At 36.2% G+C, this 20,669-nt stretch overlaps 2 protein-coding genes across 2 annotated transcripts in view; one reads left to right on the top strand and one right to left on the bottom strand.

The window, feature by feature from the left end:
* The window catches only part of tpst1 (tyrosylprotein sulfotransferase 1), a 224,171-nt gene that overhangs the window by 117,571 nt on the left and 85,931 nt on the right, over positions 1–20,669 (bottom strand). The window lies entirely within an intron of this gene.
* Positions 1–20,669, top strand: part of sgsm2 (small G protein signaling modulator 2) — a gene marked incomplete at both ends in the record, with an annotated part of 132,013 nt that overhangs the window by 109,794 nt on the left and 1,550 nt on the right. The window contains 1 exon segment of the mRNA XM_080771550.1: positions 20,144–20,240. Coding sequence (XP_080627676.1) covers positions 20,144–20,240 — 97 coding nt within the window.

Below are 20,669 nucleotides of genomic sequence, written 5' to 3'. Positions count from 1 at the left end.
GGGCTATAACCCATCGTTTTTGTCATTTCGTCATTTTTTTCAAATCTTCAAAAATGATGAAAAACTGCGCGCTATAGTATGCCGTACGATATGGGCTATAGCCCACGGTCCAAAATGATGAGAAACGAGGCTAACTTTTTTTTTCAAAATTTCAAAAAACATGGGCTATAACCCATCGTTTTTGTCATTTCGTCATTTTTTTCAAATCTTCAAAAATGATGAAAAACTGCGCGCTATAGTATGCCGTACGATATGGGCTATAGCCCACGGTCCAAAATGATGAGAAACGAGGCTAACTTTTTTTTTCAAAATTTCAAAAAACATGGGCTATAACCCATCGTTTTTGTCATTTCGTCATTATTTTCAAATCTTCAAAAATGATGAAAAACTGCGCGCTATAGTATGCCGTACGATATGGGCTATAGCCCACGGTCCAAAATGATGAGAAACGAGGCTAACTTTTTTTTTCAAATTTTCAAAAAACATGGGCTATAACCCATCGTTTTTGTCATTTCGTCATTTTTTTCAAATCTTCAAAAATGATGAAAAACTGCTCACTATAGTATGCCGTACGATATGGGCTATAGCCCACGGTCCAAAATGATGAGAAACGAGGCTAACTTTTTTTTTCAAAATTTCAAAAAACATGGGCTATAACCCATCGTTTTTGTCATTTCGTAATTTTTTCAAATCTTCAAAAATGATGAAAAACTGCGCGCTATAGTATGCCGTACGATATGGGCTATAGCCCACGGTCCAAAATGATGAGAAACGAGGCTAACTTTTTTTTTCAAAATTTCAAAAAACATGGGCTATAACCCATCGTTTTTGTCATTTCGTAATTTTTTTCAAATCTTCAAAAATGATGAAAAACTGCGCGCTATAGTATGCCGTACGATATGGGCTATAGCCCACGGTCCAAAATGATGAGAAACGAGGCTAACTTCTTTTTTCAAAATTTCAAAAAACATGGGCTATAACCCATCGTTTTTGTCATTTCGTCATTTTTTTCAAATCTTCAAAAATGATGAAAAACTGCGCGCTATAGTATGCCGTACGATATGGGCTATAGCCCACGGTCCAAAATGATGAGAAACGAGGCTAACCTTTTTTTTCAAAATTTCAAAAAACATGGGCTATAACCCATCGTTTTTGTCATTTCGTCATTTTTTTCAAATCTTCAAAAATGATGAAAAACTGCGCGCTATAGTATGCCGTACGATATGGGCTATAGCCCACGGTCCAAAATGATGAGAAACGAGGCAAACTTTTTTTTTCAAAATTTCAAAAAACATGGGCTATAACCCATCGTTTTTGTCATTTCGTAATTTTTTTCAAATCTTCAAAAATGATGAAAAACTGCACGCTATAGTATGCCGTACGATATGGGCTATAGCCCACGGTCCAAAATGATGAGAAACGAGGCTAACTTTTTTTTTCAAAATTTCAAAAAACATGGGCTATAACCCATCGTTTTTGTCATTTCGTCATTTTTTTCAAATCTTCAAAAATGATGAAAAACTGCGCGCTATAGTATGCCGTACGATATGGGCTATAGCCCACGGTCCAAAATGATGAGAAACGAGGCTAACTTTTTTTTTCAAAATTTCAAAAAACATGGGCTATAACCCATCGTTTTTGTCATTTCGTCATTTTTTTTAAAATCTTCAAAAATGATGAAAAACTGCGTGCTATAGTATGCCGTACGATATGGGCTATAGCCCACGGTCCAAAATGATGAGAAACGAGGCTAACTTTTTTTTTCAACATTTCAAAAAACATGGGATATAACCCATCGTTTTTGTCATTTCGTCATTTTTTTCAAATCTTCAAAAATGATGAAAAACTGCGCGCTATAGTATGCCGTACGATATGGGCTATAGCCCACGGTCCAAAATGATGAGAAACGAGGCTAACTTTTTTTTTCAAAATTTCAAAAAACATGGGCTATAACCCATCGTTTTTGTCATTTCGTCATTTTTTTCAAATCTTCAAAAATGATGAAAAACTGCGCGCTATAGTATGCCGTACGATATGGGCTATAGCCCACGGTCCAAAATGATGAGAAACGAGGCTAACTTTTTTTTTCAAAATTTCAAAAAACATGGGCTATAACCCATCGTTTTTGTCATTTCGTCATTTTTTTCAAATCATCAAAAATGATGAAAAACTGCGCGCTATAGTATGCCGTACGATATGGGCTATAGCCCACGGTCCAAAATGATGAGAAACGAGGCTAACTTTTTTTTTCAAAATTTCAAAAAACATGGGCTATAACCCATCGTTTTTGTCATTTCGTCATTTTTTTCAAATCTTCAAAAATGATGAAAAACTGCGCGCTATAGTATGCCGTACGATATGGGCTATAGCCCACGGTCCAAAATGATGAGAAACGAGGCTAACTTTTTTTTTCAAAATTTCAAAAAACATGGGCTATAACCCATCGTTTTTGTCATTTCGTCATTTTTTTCAAATCTTCAAAAATGATGAAAACTGCGCGCTATAGTATGCCGTACGATATGGGCTATAGCCCACGGTCCAAAATGATGAGAAACGAGGCTAACTTTTTTTTTCAAATTTTCAAAAAACATGGGCTATAACCCATCGTTTTTGTCATTTCGTCATTTTTTTCAAATCTTCAAAAATGATGAAAAACTGCGCGCTATAGTATGCCGTACGATATGGGCTATAGCCCACGGTCCAAAATGATGAGAAACGAGGCTAACTTTTTTTTTCAAAATTTCAAAAAACATGGGCTATAACCCATCGTTTTTGTCATTTCGTCATTTTTTTCAAATCTTCAAAAATGATGAAAAACTGCGCGCTATAGTATGCCGTACGATATGGGCTATAGCCCACGGTCCAAAATGATGAGAAACGAGGCTAACTTTTTTTTTCAAAATTTCAAAAAACATGGGCTATAACCCATCGTTTTTGTCATTTCGTCATTTTTTTCAAATCATCAAAAATGATGAAAAACTGCGCGCTATAGTATGCCGTACGATATGGGCTATAGCCCACGGTCCAAAATGATGAGAAACGAGGCTAACTTTTTTTTTCAAAATTTCAAAAAACATGGGCTATAACCCATCGTTTTTGTCATTTCGTCATTTTTTTCAAATCTTCAAAAATGATGAAAAACTGCGCGCTATAGTATGCCGTACGATATGGGCTATAGCCCACGGTCCAAAATGATGAGAAACGAGGCTAACTTTTTTTTTCAAAATTTCAAAAAACATGGGCTATAACCCATCGTTTTTGTCATTTCGTCATTTTTTTCAAATCATCAAAAATGATGAAAAACTGCGCGCTATAGTATGCCGTACGATATGGGCTATAGCCCACGGTCCAAAATGATGAGAAACGAGGCTAACTTTTTTTTTCAAAATTTCAAAAAACATGGGCTATAACCCATCGTTTTTGTCATTTCGTCATTTTTTTCAAATCTTCAAAAATGATGAAAAACTGCGCGCTATAGTATGCCGTACGATATGGGCTATAGCCCACGGTCCAAAATGATGAGAAACGAGGCTAACTTTTTTTTTCAAAATTTCAAAAAACATGGGCTATAACCCATCGTTTTTGTCATTTCGTCATTTTTTTCAAATCATCAAAAATGATGAAAAACTGCGCGCTATAGTATGCCGTACGATATGGGCTATAGCCCACGGTCCAAAATGATGAGTAACGAGGCTAACTTTTTTTTTCAAAATTTCAAAAAACATGGGCTATAACCCATCGTTTTTGTCATTTCGTCATTTTTTTCAAATCTTCAAAAATGATGAAAACTGCGCGCTATAGTATGCCGTACGATATGGGCTATAGCCCACGGTCCAAAATGATGAGAAACGAGGCTAACTTTTTTTTTCAAATTTTCAAAAAACATGGGCTATAACCCATCGTTTTTGTCATTTCGTCATTTTTTTCAAATCTTCAAAAATGATGAAAAACTGCGCGCTATAGTATGCCGTACGATATGGGCTATAGCCCACGGTCCAAAATGATGAGAAACGAGGCTAACTTTTTTTTTCAAAATTTCAAAAAACATGGGCTATAACCCATCGTTTTTGTCATTTCGTCATTTTTTTCAAATCTTCAAAAATTATGAAAAACTGCGCGCTATAGTATGCCGTACGATATGGGCTATAGCCCACGGTCCAAAATGATGAGAAACGAGGCTAACTTTTTTTTTCAAAATTTCAAAAAACATGGGCTATAACCCATCGTTTTTGTCATTTCGTCATTTTTTTCAAATCATCAAAAATGATGAAAAACTGCGCGCTATAGTATGCCGTACGATATGGGCTATAGCCCACGGTCCAAAATGATGAGAAACGAGGCTAACTCTTTTTTTCAAAATTTCAAAAAACATGGGCTATAACCCATCGTTTTTGTCATTTCGTCATTTTTTTCAAATCTTCAAAAATGATGAAAACTGCGCGCTATAGTATGCCGTACGATATGGGCTATAGCCCACGGTCCAAAATGATGAGAAACGAGGCTAACTTTTTTTTTCAAATTTTCAAAAAACATGGGCTATAACCCATCGTTTTTGTCATTTCGTCATTTTTTTCAAATCTTCAAAAATGATGAAAAACTGCGCGCTATAGTATGCCGTACGATATTAGCCTCGTTTCTCATCATTTTGGACCGTGGGCTATAGCCCATATCGTACGGCATACTATAGCGCGCAGTTTTTCATCATTTTTGAAGATTTGAAAAAAATGACGAAATGACAAAAACGATGGGTTATAGCCCATGTTTTTTGAAATTTTGAAAAAAAAAGTTAGCCTCGTTTCTCATAATTTTGGACCGTGGGCTATAGCCCATATCGTACGGCATACTATAGCGCGCAGTTTTTCATCGTTTTTGAAGATTTGTAAAAAATTACGAAATGACAAAAACGATGGGTTATAGCCCATGTTTTTTGAAATTTTGAAAAAAAAAGTTAGCCTCGTTTCTCATCATTTTGGACCGTGGGCTATAGCCCATATCGTACGGCATACTATAGCGCGCAGTTTTTCATCATTTTTGAAGATTTGAAAAAAATGACGAAATTTGCTAATGTTTCTCATCCTCCGCAACACTCAATTTTTCCGGTAAATACAACACATTGAGCAGGGCACTGCAGGGAGTTGAACCCCGTTCCGGTAAACCAGAAGTCCGACACCAGTGCCTTAGCTTTTGTGTATTTAACTATTTGGGTAACATGTGAGCTTTATCCTCTAATTCATGGGCCTTTTGAAAAAAATGACGAAATGACAAAAACGATGGGTTATAGCCCATGTTTTTTGAAATTTTGAAAAAAAAAAGTTAGCCTCGTTTCTCATCATTTTGGACCGTGGGCTATAGCCCATATCGTACGGCATACTATAGCGCGCAGTTTTTCATCATTTTTGAAGATTTGAAAAAAATGACGAAATGACAAAAACGATGGGTTATAGCCCATGTTTTTTGAAATTTTGAAAAAAGAAGTTAGCCTCGTTTCTCATCATTTTGGACCGTGGGCTATAGCCCATATCGTACGGCATACTATAGCGCGCAGTTTTTCATAATTTTTGAAGATTTTTAAAAAATGACGAAATGACAAAAACGATGGGTTATAGCCCATGTTTTTTGAAATTTTGGAAAAAAAAGTTAGCCTCGTTTCTCATCATTTTGGACCGTGGGCTATAGCCCATATCGTACGGCATACTATAGCGCGCAGTTTTTCATCATTTTTGAAGATTTGAAAAAAATGACGAAATGACAAAAACGATGGGTTATAGCCCATGTTTTTTGAAATTTTGAAAAATAAAGTTAGCCTCGTTTCTCATCATTTTGGACCGTGGGCTATAGCCCATATCGTACGGCATACTATAGCGCGCAGTTTTTCATAATTTTTGAAGATTTTTAAAAAATGACGAAATGACAAAAACGATGGGTTATAGCCCATGTTTTTTGAAATTTTGAAAAAAAAGGTTAGCCTCGTTTCTCATCATTTTGGACCGTGGGCTATAGCCCATATCGTACGGCATACTATAGCGCGCAGTTTTTCATCATTTTTGAAGATTTGAAAAAAATGACGAAATGACAAAAACGATGGGTTATAGCCCATGTTTTTTGAAATTTTGAAAAAAAAAGTTAGCCTCGTTTCTCATCATTTTGGACCGTGGGCTATAGCCCATATCGTACGGCATACTATAGCGCGCAGTGTTTCATCATTTTTGAAGATTTGAAAAAAATGACGAAATGACAAAAACGATGGGTTATAGCCCATGTTTTTTGAAATTTTGAAAAAAAAAGTTAGCCTCGTTTCTCATCATTTTGGACCGTGGGCTGTAGCCCATATCGTACGGCATACTATAGCGCGCAGTTTTTCATCATTTTTGAAGATTTGAAAAAAATGACGAAATGACAAAAACGATGGGTTATAGCCCATGTTTTTTGAAATTTTGAAAAAAAAAGTTAGCCTCGTTTCTCATCATTTTGGACCGTGGGCTATAGCCCATATCGTACGGCATACTATAGCGCGCAGTTTTTCATCATTTTTGAAGATTTGAAAAAAATGACGAAATGACAAAAACGATGGGTTATAGCCCATGTTTTTTGAAATTTTGAAAAAAGAAGTTAGCCTCGTTTCTCATCATTTTGGACCGTGGGCTATAGCCCATATCGTACGGCATACTATAGCGCGCAGTTTTTCATAATTTTTGAAGATTTTTAAAAAATGACGAAATGACAAAAACGATGGGTTATAGCCCATGTTTTTTGAAATTTTGGAAAAAAAAGTTAGCCTCGTTTCTCATCATTTTGGACCGTGGGCTATAGCCCATATCGTACGGCATACTATAGCGCGCAGTTTTTCATCATTTTTGAAGATTTGAAAAAAATGACGAAATGACAAAAACGATGGGTTATAGCCCATGTTTTTTGAAATTTTGAAAAATAAAGTTAGCCTCGTTTCTCATCATTTTGGACCGTGGGCTATAGCCCATATCGTACGGCATACTATAGCGCGCAGTTTTTCATCATTTTTGAAGATTTTTAAAAAATGACGAAATGACAAAAACGATGGGTTATAGCCCATGTTTTTTGAAATTTTGGAAAAAAAAGTTAGCCTCGTTTCTCATCATTTTGGACCGTGGGCTATAGCCCATATCGTACGGCATACTATAGCGCGCAGTTTTTCATCATTTTTGAAGATTTGAAAAAAATGACGAAATGACAAAAACGATGGGTTATAGCCCATGTTTTTTGAAATTTTGAAAAATAAAGTTAGCCTCGTTTCTCATCATTTTGGACCGTGGGCTATAGCCCATATCGTACGGCATACTATAGCGCGCAGTTTTTCATAATTTTTGAAGATTTGAAAAAAATGACGAAATGACAAAAACGATGGGTTATAGCCCATGTTTTTTGAAATTTTGAAAAAAAAAGTTAGCCTCGTTTCTCATCATTTTGGACCGTGGGCTATAGCCCATATCGTACGGCATACTATAGCGCGCAGTTTTTCATCATTTTTGAAGATTTGAAAAAAATGACGAAATGACAAAAACGATGGGTTATAGCCCATGTTTTTTGAAATTTTGAAAAAAAAAGTTAGCCTCGTTTCTCATCATTTTGGACCGTGGGCTATAGCCCATATCGTACGGCATACTATAGGGCGCAGTTTTTCATCATTTTTGAAGATTTGAAAAAAATGACGAAATGACAAAAACGATGGGTTATAGCCCATGTTTTTTGAAATTTTGGAAAAAAAAGTTAGCCTCGTTTCTCATCATTTTGGACCGTGGGCTATAGCCCATATCGTACGGCATACTATAGCGCGCAGTTTTTCATCATTTTTGAAGATTTGAAAAAAATGACAAAATGACAAAAACGATGGGTTATAGCCCATGTTTTTTGAAATTTTGAAAAAAAAAGTTAGCCTCGTTTCTCATCATTTTGGACCGTGGGCTATAGCCCATATCGTACGGCATACTATAGCGCGCAGTTTTTCATCATTTTTGAAGATTTGAAAAAAATGACGAAATGACAAAAACGATGGGTTATAGCCCATGTTTTTTGAAATTTTGAAAAATAAAGTTAGCCTCGTTTCTCATCATTTTGGACCGTGGGCTATAGCCCATATCGTGAGCATACTATAGCGCGCAGTTTTTCATCATTTTTGAAGATTTGAAAAAAATGACGAAATGACAAAAACGATGGGTTATAGCCCATGTTTTTTGAAATTTTGAAAAAAAAGTTAGCCTCGTTTCTTATCATTTTGGACCGTGGGCTATAGCCCATATCGTACGGCATACTATAGCGCGCAGTTTTTCATCATTTTTGAAGATTTGAAAAAAATGACGAAATGACAAAAACGATGGGTTATAGCCCATGTTTTTTGAAATTTTGAAAAAAAAGGTTAGCCTCGTTTCTCATCATTTTGGACCGTGGGCTATAGCCCATATCGTACGGCATACTATAGCGCGCAGTTTTTCATCATTTTTGAAGATTTGAAAAAAATGACGAAATGACAAAAACGATGGGTTATAGCCCATGTTTTTTGAAATTTTGAAAAAAAAAGTTAGCCTCGTTTCTCATCATTTTGGACCGTGGGCTATAGCCCATATCGTACGGCATACTATAGGGCGCAGTTTTTCATCATTTTTGAAGATTTGAAAAAAATGACGAAATGACAAAAACGATGGGTTATAGCCCATGTTTTTTGAAATTTTGGAAAAAAAAGTTAGCCTCGTTTCTCATCATTTTGGACCGTGGGCTATAGCCCATATCGTACGGCATACTATAGCGTGCAGTTTTTCATCATTTTTGAAGATTTGAAAAAAATGACAAAATGACAAAAACGATGGGTTATAGCCCATGTTTTTTGAAATTTTGAAAAAAAAAGTTAGCCTCGTTTCTCATCATTTTGGACCGTGGGCTATAGCCCATATCGTACGGCATACTATAGCGCGCAGTTTTTCATCATTTTTGAAGATTTGAAAAAAATGACGAAATGACAAAAACGATGGGTTATAGCCCATGTTTTTTGAAATTTTGAAAAATAAAGTTAGCCTCGTTTCTCATCATTTTGGACCGTGGGCTATAGCCCATATCGTGAGCATACTATAGCACGCAGTTTTTCATCATTTTTGAAGATTTGAAAAAAATGACGAAATGACAAAAACGATGGGTTATAGCCCATGTTTTTGAAATTTTGAAAAAAAAAGTTAGCCTCGTTTCTTATCATTTTGGACCGTGGGCTATAGCCCATATCGTACGGCATACTATAGCGCGCAGTTTTTCATCATTTTTGAAGATTTGAAAAAAATGACGAAATGACAAAAACGATGGGTTATAGCCCATGTTTTTTGAAATTTTGAAAAAAAAGGTTAGCCTCGTTTCTCATCATTTTGGACCGTGGGCTATAGCCCATATCGTACGGCATACTATAGCGCGCAGTTTTTCATCATTTTTGAAGATTTGAAAAAAATGACGAAATGACAAAAACGATGGGTTATAACCCATGTTTTTTGAAATTTTGAAAAAAAAAGTTAGCCTCGTTTCTCATCATTTTGGACCGTGGGCTATAGCCCATATCGTACGGCATACTATAGCGCGCAGTTTTTCATCATTTTTGAAGATTTGAAAAAAATGACGAAATGACAAAAACGATGGGTTATAGCCCATGTTTTTTGAAATTTTGAAAAAAAAAGTTAGCCTCGTTTCTCATCATTTTGGACCGTGGGCTATAGCCCATATCGTACGGCATACTATAGCGCGCAGTTTTTCATCATTTTTGAAGATTTGAAAAAAATGACGAAATGACAAAAACGATGGGTTATAGCCCATGTTTTTTGAAATTTTGAAAAAAAAAGTTAGCCTCGTTTCTCATCATTTTGGACCGTGGGCTGTAGCCCATATCGTACGGCATACTATAGCGCGCAGTTTTTCATCATTTTTGAAGATTTGAAAAAAATGACGAAATGACAAAAACGATGGGTTATAGCCCATGTTTTTTGAAATTTTGAAAAAAAAAGTTAGCCTCGTTTCTCATCATTTTGGACCGTGGGCTATAGCCCATATCGTACGGCATACTATAGCGCGCAGTTTTTCATCATTTTTGAAGATTTGAAAAAAATGACGAAATGACAAAAACGATGGGTTATAGCCCATGTTTTTTGAAATTTTGAAAAAAAAAGTTAGCCTCGTTTCTCATCATTTTGGACCGTGGGCTATAGCCCATATCGTACGGCATACTATAGCGCGCAGTTTTTCATCATTTTTGAAGATTTGAAAAAAATGACGAAATGACAAAAACGATGGGTTATAGCCCATGTTTTTTGAAATTTTGAAAAAAAAAGTTAGCCTCGTTTCTCATCATTTTGGACCGTGGGCTATAGCCCATATCGTACGGCATACTATAACGCGCAGTTTTTCATAATTTTTGAAGATTTGAAAAAAATGACGAAATGACAAAAACGATGGGTTATAGCCCATGTTTTTTGAAATTTTGAAAAAAAGTTAGCCTCGTTTCTCATCATTTTGGACCGTGGGCTATAGCCCATATCGTACGGCATACTATAGCGCGCAGTTTTTCATCATTTTTGAAGATTTGAAAAAAATGACGAAATGACAAAAACGATGGGTTATAGCCCATGTTTTTTGAAATTTTGAAAAAAAAAGTTAGCCTCGTTTCTCATCATTTTGGACCGTGGGCTATAGCCCATATCGTACGGCATACTATAGCGCGCAGTTTTTCATCATTTTTGAAGATTTGAAAAAAATGACGAAATGACAAAAACGATGGGTTATAGCCCATGTTTTTTGAAATTTTGAAAAAAAAAGTTAGCCTTGTTTCTCATCATTTTGGACCGTGGGCTATAGCCCATATCGTACGGCATACTATAGCGCGCAGTTTTTCATCATTTTTGAAGATTTGAAAAAAATGACGAAATGACAAAAACGATGGGTTATAGCCCATGTTTTTTGAAATTTTGAAAAAAAAAGTTAGCCTCGTTTCTCATCATTTTGGACCGTGGGCTATAGCCCATATCGTACGGCATACTATAGCGCGCAGTTTTTCATCATTTTTGAAGATTTGAAAAAAATGACGAAATGACAAAAACGATGGGTTATAGCCCATGTTTTTTGAAATTTTGAAAAAAGAAGTTAGCCTCGTTTCTCATCATTTTGGACCGTGGGCTATAGCCCATATCGTACGGCATACTATAGCGCGCAGTTTTTCATCATTTTTGAAGATTTGAAAAAAATGACGAAATGACAAAAACGATGGGTTATAGCCCATGTTTTTTGAAATTTTGAAAAAAAAAGTTAGCCTCGTTTCTCATCATTTTGGACCGTGGGCTATAGCCCATATCGTACGGCATACTATAGCGCGCAGTTTTTCATCATTTTTGAAGATTTGAAAAAAATGACGAAATGACAAAAACGATGGGTTATAGCCCATGTTTTTTGAAATTTTGAAAAAAAAAGTTAGCCTCGTTTCTCATCATTTTGGACCGTGGGCTATAGCCCATATCGTACGGCATACTATAGCGCGCAGTTTTTCATCATTTTTGAAGATTTGAAAAAAAGACGAAATGACAAAAACGATGGGTTATAGCCCATGTTTTTTGAAATTTTGAAAAAAAAAGTTAGCCTCGTTTCTCATCATTTTGGACCGTGGGCTATAGCCCATATCGTACGGCATACTATAGCGCGCAGTTTTTCATCATTTTTGAAGATTTGAAAAAAATGACGAAATGACAAAAACGATGGGTTATAGCCCATGTTTTTTGAAATTTTGAAAAAAGAAGTTAGCCTCGTTTCTCATCATTTTGGACCGTGGGCTATAGCCCATATCGTACGGCATACTATAGCGCGCAGTTTTTCATCATTTTTGAAGATTTGAAAAAAATGACGAAATGACAAAAACGATGGGTTATAGCCCATGTTTTTTGAAATTTTGAAAAAAAAAGTTAGCCTCGTTTCTCATCATTTTGGACCGTGGGCTATAGCCCATATCGTACGGCATACTATAGCGCGCAGTTTTTCATCATTTTTGAAGATTTGAAAAAAATGACGAAATGACAAAAACGATGGGTTATAGCCCATGTTTTTTGAAATTTTGAAAAAAAAAGTTAGCCTTGTTTCTCATCATTTTGGACCGTGGGCTATAGCCCATATCGTACGGCATACTATAGCGCGCAGTTTTTCATCATTTTTGAAGATTTGAAAAAAATGACGAAATGACAAAAACGATGGGTTATAGCCCATGTTTTTTGAAATTTTGAAAAAAAAAGTTAGCCTCGTTTCTCATCATTTTGGACCGTGGGCTATAGCCCATATCGTACGGCATACTATAGCGCGCAGTTTTTCATCATTTTTGAAGATTTGAAAAAAATGACGAAATGACAAAAACGATGGGTTATAGCCCATGTTTTTTGAAATTTTGAAAAAAGAAGTTAGCCTCGTTTCTCATCATTTTGGACCGTGGGCTATAGCCCATATCGTACGGCATACTATAGCGCGCAGTTTTTCATCATTTTTGAAGATTTGAAAAAAATGACGAAATGACAAAAACGATGGGTTATAGCCCATGTTTTTTGAAATTTTGAAAAAAAAAGTTAGCCTCGTTTCTCATCATTTTGGACCGTGGGCTATAGCCCATATCGTACGGCATACTATAGCGCGCAGTTTTTCATCATTTTTGAAGATTTGAAAAAAATGACGAAATGACAAAAACGATGGGTTATAGCCCATGTTTTTTGAAATTTTGAAAAAAAAGTTAGCCTCGTTTCTCATCATTTTGGACCGTGGGCTATAGCCCATATCGTACGGCATACTATAGCGCGCAGTTTTTCATCATTTTTGAAGATTTGAAAAAAATGACGAAATGACAAAAACGATGGGTTATAGCCCATGTTTTTTGAAATTTTGAAAAAAAAAGTTAGCCTCGTTTCTCATCATTTTGGACCGTGGGCTATAGCCCATATCGTACGGCATACTATAGCGCGCAGTTTTTCATAATTTTTGAAGATTTTTAAAAAATGACGAAATGACAAAAACGATGGGTTATAGCCCATGTTTTTTGAAATTTTGGAAAAAAAAGTTAGCCTCGTTTCTCATCATTTTGGACCGTGGGCTATAGCCCATATCGTACGGCATACTATAGCGCGCAGTTTTTCATCATTTTTGAAGATTTGAAAAAAATGACGAAATGACAAAAACGATGGGTTATAGCCCATGTTTTTTGAAATTTTGAAAAATAAAGTTAGCCTCGTTTCTCATCATTTTGGACCGTGGGCTATAGCCCATATCGTACGGCATACTATAGCGCGCAGTTTTTCATCATTTTTGAAGATTTGAAAAAAATGACGAAGTGACAAAAACGATGGGTTATAGCCCATGTTTTTTGAAATTTTGAAAAAAAAAGTTAGCCTCGTTTCTCATCATTTTGGACCGTGGGCTATAGCCCATATCGTACGGCATACTATAGCGCGCAGTTTTTCATCATTTTTGAAGATTTGAAAAAAATGACGAAATGACAAAAACGATGGGTTATAGCCCATGTTTTTTAAATTTTGAAAAAAAAAGTTAGCCTTGTTTCTCATCATTTTGGACCGTGGGCTATAGCCCATATCGTACGGCATACTATAGCGCGCAGTTTTTCATCATTTTTGAAGATTTGAAAAAAATGACGAAATGACGAAATGACAAAAACGATGGGTTATAGCCCATGTTTTTTGAAATTTTGAAAAAAGAAGTTAGCCTCGTTTCTCATCATTTTGGACCGTGGGCTATAGCCCATATCGTACGGCATACTATAGCGCGCAGTTTTTCATCATTTTTGAAGATTTGAAAAAAATGACGAAATGACAAAAACGATGGGTTATAGCCCATGTTTTTTGAAATTTTGAAAAAAAAAGTTAGCCTCGTTTCTCATCATTTTGGACCGTGGGCTATAGCCCATATCGTACGGCATACTATAGCGCGCAGTTTTTCATCATTTTTGAAGATTTGAAAAAAATGACGAAATGACAAAAACGATGGGTTATAGCCCATGTTTTTTGAAATTTTGAAAAAAAAAGTTAGCCTCGTTTCTCATCATTTTGGACCGTGGGCTATAGCCCATATCGTAAGGCATACTATAGCGCGCAGTTTTTCATCATTTTTGAAGATTTGAAAAAAATGACGAAATGACAAAAACGATGGGTTATAGCCCATGTTTTTTGAAATTTTGAAAAAAAAAGTTAGCCTCGTTTCTCATCATTTTGGACCGTGGGCTATAGCCCATATCGTACGGCATACTATAGCGCGCAGTTTTTCATAATTTTTGAAGATTTGAAAAAAATGACGAAATGACAAAAACGATGGGTTATAACCCATGTTTTTTGAAATTTTGAAAAAAAAAGTTAGCCTCGTTTCTCATCATTTTGGACCGTGGGCTATAGCCCATATCGTACGGCATACTATAGCGCGCAGTTTTTCATCATTTTTGAAGATTTGAAAAAAATGACGAAATGACAAAAACGATGGGTTATAGCCCATGTTTTTTGAAATTTTGAAAAAAAAAGTTAGCCTCGTTTCTCATCATTTTGGACCGTGGGCTATAGCCCATATCGTACGGCATACTATAGCGCGCAGTTTTTCATCATTTTTGAAGATTTGAAAAAAATGACGAAATGACAAAAACGATGGGTTATAGCCCATGTTTTTTGAAATTTTGAAAAAAAAAGTTAGCCTCGTTTCTCATCATTTTGGACCGTGGGCTATAGCCCATATCGTACGGCATACTATAGCGCGCAGTTTTTCATCATTTTTGAAGATTTGAAAAAAATGACGAAATGACAAAAACGATGGGTTATAGCCCATGTTTTTTGAAATTTTGAAAAAAAAGTTAGCCTCGTTTCTCATCATTTTGGACCGTGGGCTATAGCCCATATCGTATGGCATACTATAGCGCGCAGTTTTTCATCATTTTTGAAGATTTGAAAAAAATGACGAAATGACAAAAACGATGGGTTATAGCCCATGTTTTTTGAAATTTTGGAAAAAAAAGTTAGCCTCGTTTCTCATCATTTTGGACGGTGGGCTATAGCCCATATCGTACGGCATACTATAGCGCGCAGTTTTTCATCATTTTTGAAGATTTGAAAAAAATGACGAAATGACAAAAACGATGGGTTATAGCCCATGTTTTTTGAAATTTTGAAAAAAAAAGTTAGCCTCGTTTCTCATCATTTTGGACCGTGGGCTATAGCCCATATCGTACGGCATACTATAGCGCGCAGTTTTTCATCATTTTTGAAGATTTGAAAAAAATGACGAAATGACAAAAACGATGGGTTATAGCCCATGTTTTTTGAAATTTTGAAAAAAAAAGTTAGCCTCGTTTCTCATCATTTTGGACCGTGGGCTATAGCCCATATCGTACGGCATACTATAGCGCGCAGTTTTTCATCATTTTTGAAGATTTGAAAAAAATGACGAAATGACAAAAACGATGGGTTATAGCCCATGTTTTTTGAAATTTTGAAAAAAAAAGTTAGCCTCGTTTCTCATCATTTTGGACCGTGGGCTATAGCCCATATCGTACGGCATACTATAGCGCGCAGTTTTTCATCATTTTTGAAGATTTGAAAAAAAGACGAAATGACAAAAACGATGGGTTATAGCCCATGTTTTTTGAAATTTTGAAAAAAAAAGTTAGCCTCGTTTCTCATCATTTTGGACCGTGGGCTATAGCCCATATCGTACGGCATACTATAGCGCGCAGTTTTTCATCATTTTTGAAGATTTGAAAAAAATGACGAAATGACAAAAACGATGGGTTATAGCCCATGTTTTTTGAAATTTTGAAAAAAGAAGTTAGCCTCGTTTCTCATCATTTTGGACCGTGGGCTATAGCCCATATCGTACGGCATACTATAGCGCGCAGTTTTTCATCATTTTTGAAGATTTGAAAAAAATGACGAAATGACAAAAACGATGGGTTATAGCCCATGTTTTTTGAAATTTTGAAAAAAAAAGTTAGCCTCGTTTCTCATCATTTTGGACCGTGGGCTATAGCCCATATCGTACGGCATACTATAGCGCGCAGTTTTTCATCATTTTTGAAGATTTGAAAAAAATGACGAAATGACAAAAACGATGGGTTATAGCCCATGTTTTTTGAAATTTTGAAAAAAAAAGTTAGCCTTGTTTCTCATCATTTTGGACCGTGGGCTATAGCCCATATCGTACGGCATACTATAGCGCGCAGTTTTTCATCATTTTTGAAGATTTGAAAAAAATGACGAAATGACAAAAACGATGGGTTATAGCCCATGTTTTTTGAAATTTTGAAAAAAAAAGTTAGCCTCGTTTCTCATCATTTTGGACCGTGGGCTATAGCCCATATCGTACGGCATACTATAGCGCGCAGTTTTTCATCATTTTTGAAGATTTGAAAAAAATGACGAAATGACAAAAACGATGGGTTATAGCCCATGTTTTTTGAAATTTTGAAAAAAGAAGTTAGCCTCGTTTCTCATCATTTTGGACCGTGGGCTATAGCCCATATCGTACGGCATACTATAGCGCGCAGTTTTTCATCATTTTTGAAGATTTGAAAAAAATGACGAAATGACAAAAACGATGGGTTATAGCCCATGTTTTTTGAAATTTTGAAAAAAAAAGTTAGCCTCGTTTCTCATCATTTTGGACCGTGGGCTATAGCCCATATCGTACGGCATACTATAGCGCGCAGTTTTTCATCATTTTTGAAGATTTGAAAAAAATGACGAAATGACAAAAACGATGGGTTATAGCCCATGTTTTTTGAAATTTTGAAAAAAAAAGTTAGCCTCGTTTCTCATCATTTTGGACCGTGGGCTATAGCCCATATCGTACGGCATACTATAGCGCGCAGTTTTTCATCATTTTTGAAGATTTGAAAAAAATGACGAAATGACAAAAACGATGGGTTATAGCCCATGTTTTTTGAAATTTTGAAAAAAAAAGTTAGCCTCGTTTCTCATCATTTTGGACCGTGGGCTATAGCCCATATCGTACGGCATACTATAGCGCGCAGTTTTTCATAATTTTTGAAGATTTTTAAAAAATGACGAAATGACAAAAACGATGGGTTATAGCCCATGTTTTTTGAAATTTTGGAAAAAAAAGTTAGCCTCGTTTCTCATCATTTTGGACCGTGGGCTATAGCCCATATCGTACGGCATACTATAGCGCGCAGTTTTTCATCATTTTTGAAGATTTGAAAAAAATGACGAAATGACAAAAACGATGGGTTATAGCCCATGTTTTTTGAAATTTTGAAAAATAAAGTTAGCCTCGTTTCTCATCATTTTGGACCGTGGGCTATAGCCCATATCGTACGGCATACTATAGCGCGCAGTTTTTCATCATTTTTGAAGATTTGAAAAAAATGACGAAGTGACAAAAACGATGGGTTATAGCCCATGTTTTTTGAAATTTTGAAAAAAAAAGTTAGCCTCGTTTCTCATCATTTTGGACCGTGGGCTATAGCCCATATCGTACGGCATACTATAGCGCGCAGTTTTTCATCATTTTTGAAGATTTGAAAAAAATGACGAAATGACAAAAACGATGGGTTATAGCCCATGTTTTTTTAAATTTTGAAAAAAAAAGTTAGCCTTGTTTCTCATCATTTTGGACCGTGGGCTATAGCCCATATCGTACGGCATACTATAGCGCGCAGTTTTTCATCATTTTTGAAGATTTGAAAAAAATGACGAAATGACGAAATGACAAAAACGATGGGTTATAGCCCATGTTTTTTGAAATTTTGAAAAAAGAAGTTAGCCTCGTTTCTCATCATTTTGGACCGTGGGCTATAGCCCATATCGTACGGCATACTATAGCGCGCAGTTTTTCATCATTTTTGAAGATTTGAAAAAAATGACGAAATGACAAAAACGATGGGTTATAGCCCATGTTTTTTGAAATTTTGAAAAAAAAAGTTAGCCTCGTTTCTCATCATTTTGGACCGTGGGCTATAGCCCATATCGTACGGCATACTATAGCGCGCAGTTTTTCATCATTTTTGAAGATTTGAAAAAAATGACGAAATGACAAAAACGATGGGTTATAGCCCATGTTTTTTGAAATTTTGAAAAAAAAAGTTAGCCTCGTTTCTCATCATTTTGGACCGTGGGCTATAGCCCATATCGTAAGGCATACTATAGCGCGCAGTTTTTCATCATTTTTGAAGATTTGAAAAAAATGACGAAATGACAAAAACGATGGGTTATAGCCCATGTTTTTTGAAATTTTGAAAAAAAAAGTTAGCCTCGTTTCTCATCATTTTGGACCGTGGGCTATAGCCCATATCGTACGGCATACTATAGCGCGCAGTTTTTCATAATTTTTGAAGATTTGAAAAAAATGACGAAATGACAAAAACGATGGGTTATAACCCATGTTTTTTGAAATTTTGAAAAAAAAAGTTAGCCTCGTTTCTCATCATTTTGGACCGTGGGCTATAGCCCATATCGTACGGCATACTATAGCGCGCAGTTTTTCATCATTTTTGAAGATTTGAAAAAAATGACGAAATGACAAAAACGATGGGTTATAGCCCATGTTTTTTGAAATTTTGAAAAAAAAAGTTAGCCTCGTTTCTCATCATTTTGGACCGTGGGCTATAGCCCATATCGTACGGCATACTATAGCGCGCAGTTTTTCATCATTTTTGAAGATTTGAAAAAAATGACGAAATGACAAAAACGATGGGTTATAGCCCATGTTTTTTGAAATTTTGAAAAAAAAAGTTAGCCTCGTTTCTCATCATTTTGGACCGTGGGCTATAGCCCATATCGTACGGCATACTATAGCGCGCAGTTTTTCATCATTTTTGAAGATTTGAAAAAAATGACGAAATGACAAAAACGATGGGTTATAGCCCATGTTTTTTGAAATTTTGAAAAAAAAGTTAGCCTCGTTTCTCATCATTTTGGACCGTGGGCTATAGCCCATATCGTATGGCATACTATAGCGCGCAGTTTTTCATCATTTTTGAAGATTTGAAAAAAATGACGAAATGACAAAAACGATGGGTTATAGCCCATGTTTTTTGAAATTTTGGAAAAAAAAGTTAGCCTCGTTTCTCATCATTTTGGACGGTGGGCTATAGCCCATATCGTACGGCATACTATAGCGCGCAGTTTTTCATCATTTTTGAAGATTTGAAAAAAATGACGAAATGACAAAAACGATGGGTTATAGCCCATGTTTTTTGAAATTTTGAAAAAAAAAGTTAGCCTCGTTTCTCATCATTTTGGACCGTGGGCTATAGCCCATATCGTACGGCATACTATAGCGCGCAGTTTTTCATCATTTTTGAAGATTTGAAAAAAATGACGAAATGACAAAAACGATGGGTTATAGCCCATGTTTTTTGAAATTTTGAAAAAAAAAGTTAGCCTCGTTTCTCATCATTTTGGACCGTGGGCTATAGCCCATATCGTACGGCATACTATAGCGCGCAGTTTTTCATCATTTTTGAAGATTTGAAAAAAATGACGAAATGACAAAAACGATGGGTTATAGCCCATGTTTTTTGAAATTTTGAAAAAAAAAGTTAGCCTCGTTTCTCATCATTTTGGACCGTGGGCTATAGCCCATATCGTACGGCATACTATAGCGCGCAGTTTTTCATCATTTTTGAAGATTTAAAAAAAATTAAAAAATGAAAAAAACGATGGGTTATAGCCTATAACCCATCGTTTTTTTCATTTTTTTCAAATCCTCAAAAATGATGAAAAACAGCATGCTACAGTACCCTAACCCTTGATCGTAGGAGATAGTAATGTAGGACTCTACAGATCGAGTGCTATCCAGTCATAAAGTTTGAACACTTGAAGAAACTATACAGAAAACTGGAAACACCGCCAATGTGGCGCACTGCATCCTATCCGTAGGAATGAACAATCGACAGCAGGGGACAACATAGAAACAGGACGGAAGACAATGAGGGCGGACACAAGTGTGGCCTACATGGGTCACGTATAATTCGAAAACTGGGTGCACGGTCCACTTGGAAACCCATGCCCATAGCCCATGTTAAAACCCACTTGGGCCCAGATGGACATGTTAGCTGGGAACTCAATGACTCAGTTGACCTCCTCCCCTTGTCTTGTCCTCCATTCAGATCCTGGACTCTGAGCTGTTTGAACTGATGCACCAGAATGGAGACTACACCCATTTCTACTTCTGCTACCGCTGGTTCTTGTTGGACTTCAAGAGAGGTAAATACCAGGCGCGTAAGCGTGGATTAAACGATTGACTGGGCAAATTAGCATCGTGGGGGGGTGGGGTTGGGGACGATAGGTGAGAACAGTTTTACCGATGTGCTAGTGGGGGACAAAGGCCGCCTTGCATGTGGTTTGCTGCTTAGCAGACACTTGCATGCACAAGGGCTGCCAAACTATAGGCTATCTTTTGTTGTTTTTCTTGGTTTTTGCACCCTCTCTTCAAAGTCAGACTGGGCAAGCTAGTCTAAACTGACTGACTGTAATGGACCCTAAGCCTGTGGTAAATACTGTAATTACTAATCATTCGCACAAAGTGAGTCAAATAATGTTTATATATTCGTTGCTGTCAGAAGGAAACCACCTAACTCCATTTTGCTTTTTTTGCCTTTTTTTTTTTTTTTTGCATAAATCAGTGCTACACCC

This window comes from Protomyctophum bolini, assembly GCF_963924005.1.
Source record: "Protomyctophum bolini genome assembly, chromosome: 9".
In the NCBI taxonomy this organism is placed as follows: Eukaryota; Metazoa; Chordata; class Actinopteri; order Myctophiformes; family Myctophidae; genus Protomyctophum; species Protomyctophum bolini.
This window is presented reverse-complemented; position numbering and strand designations above follow the sequence as displayed.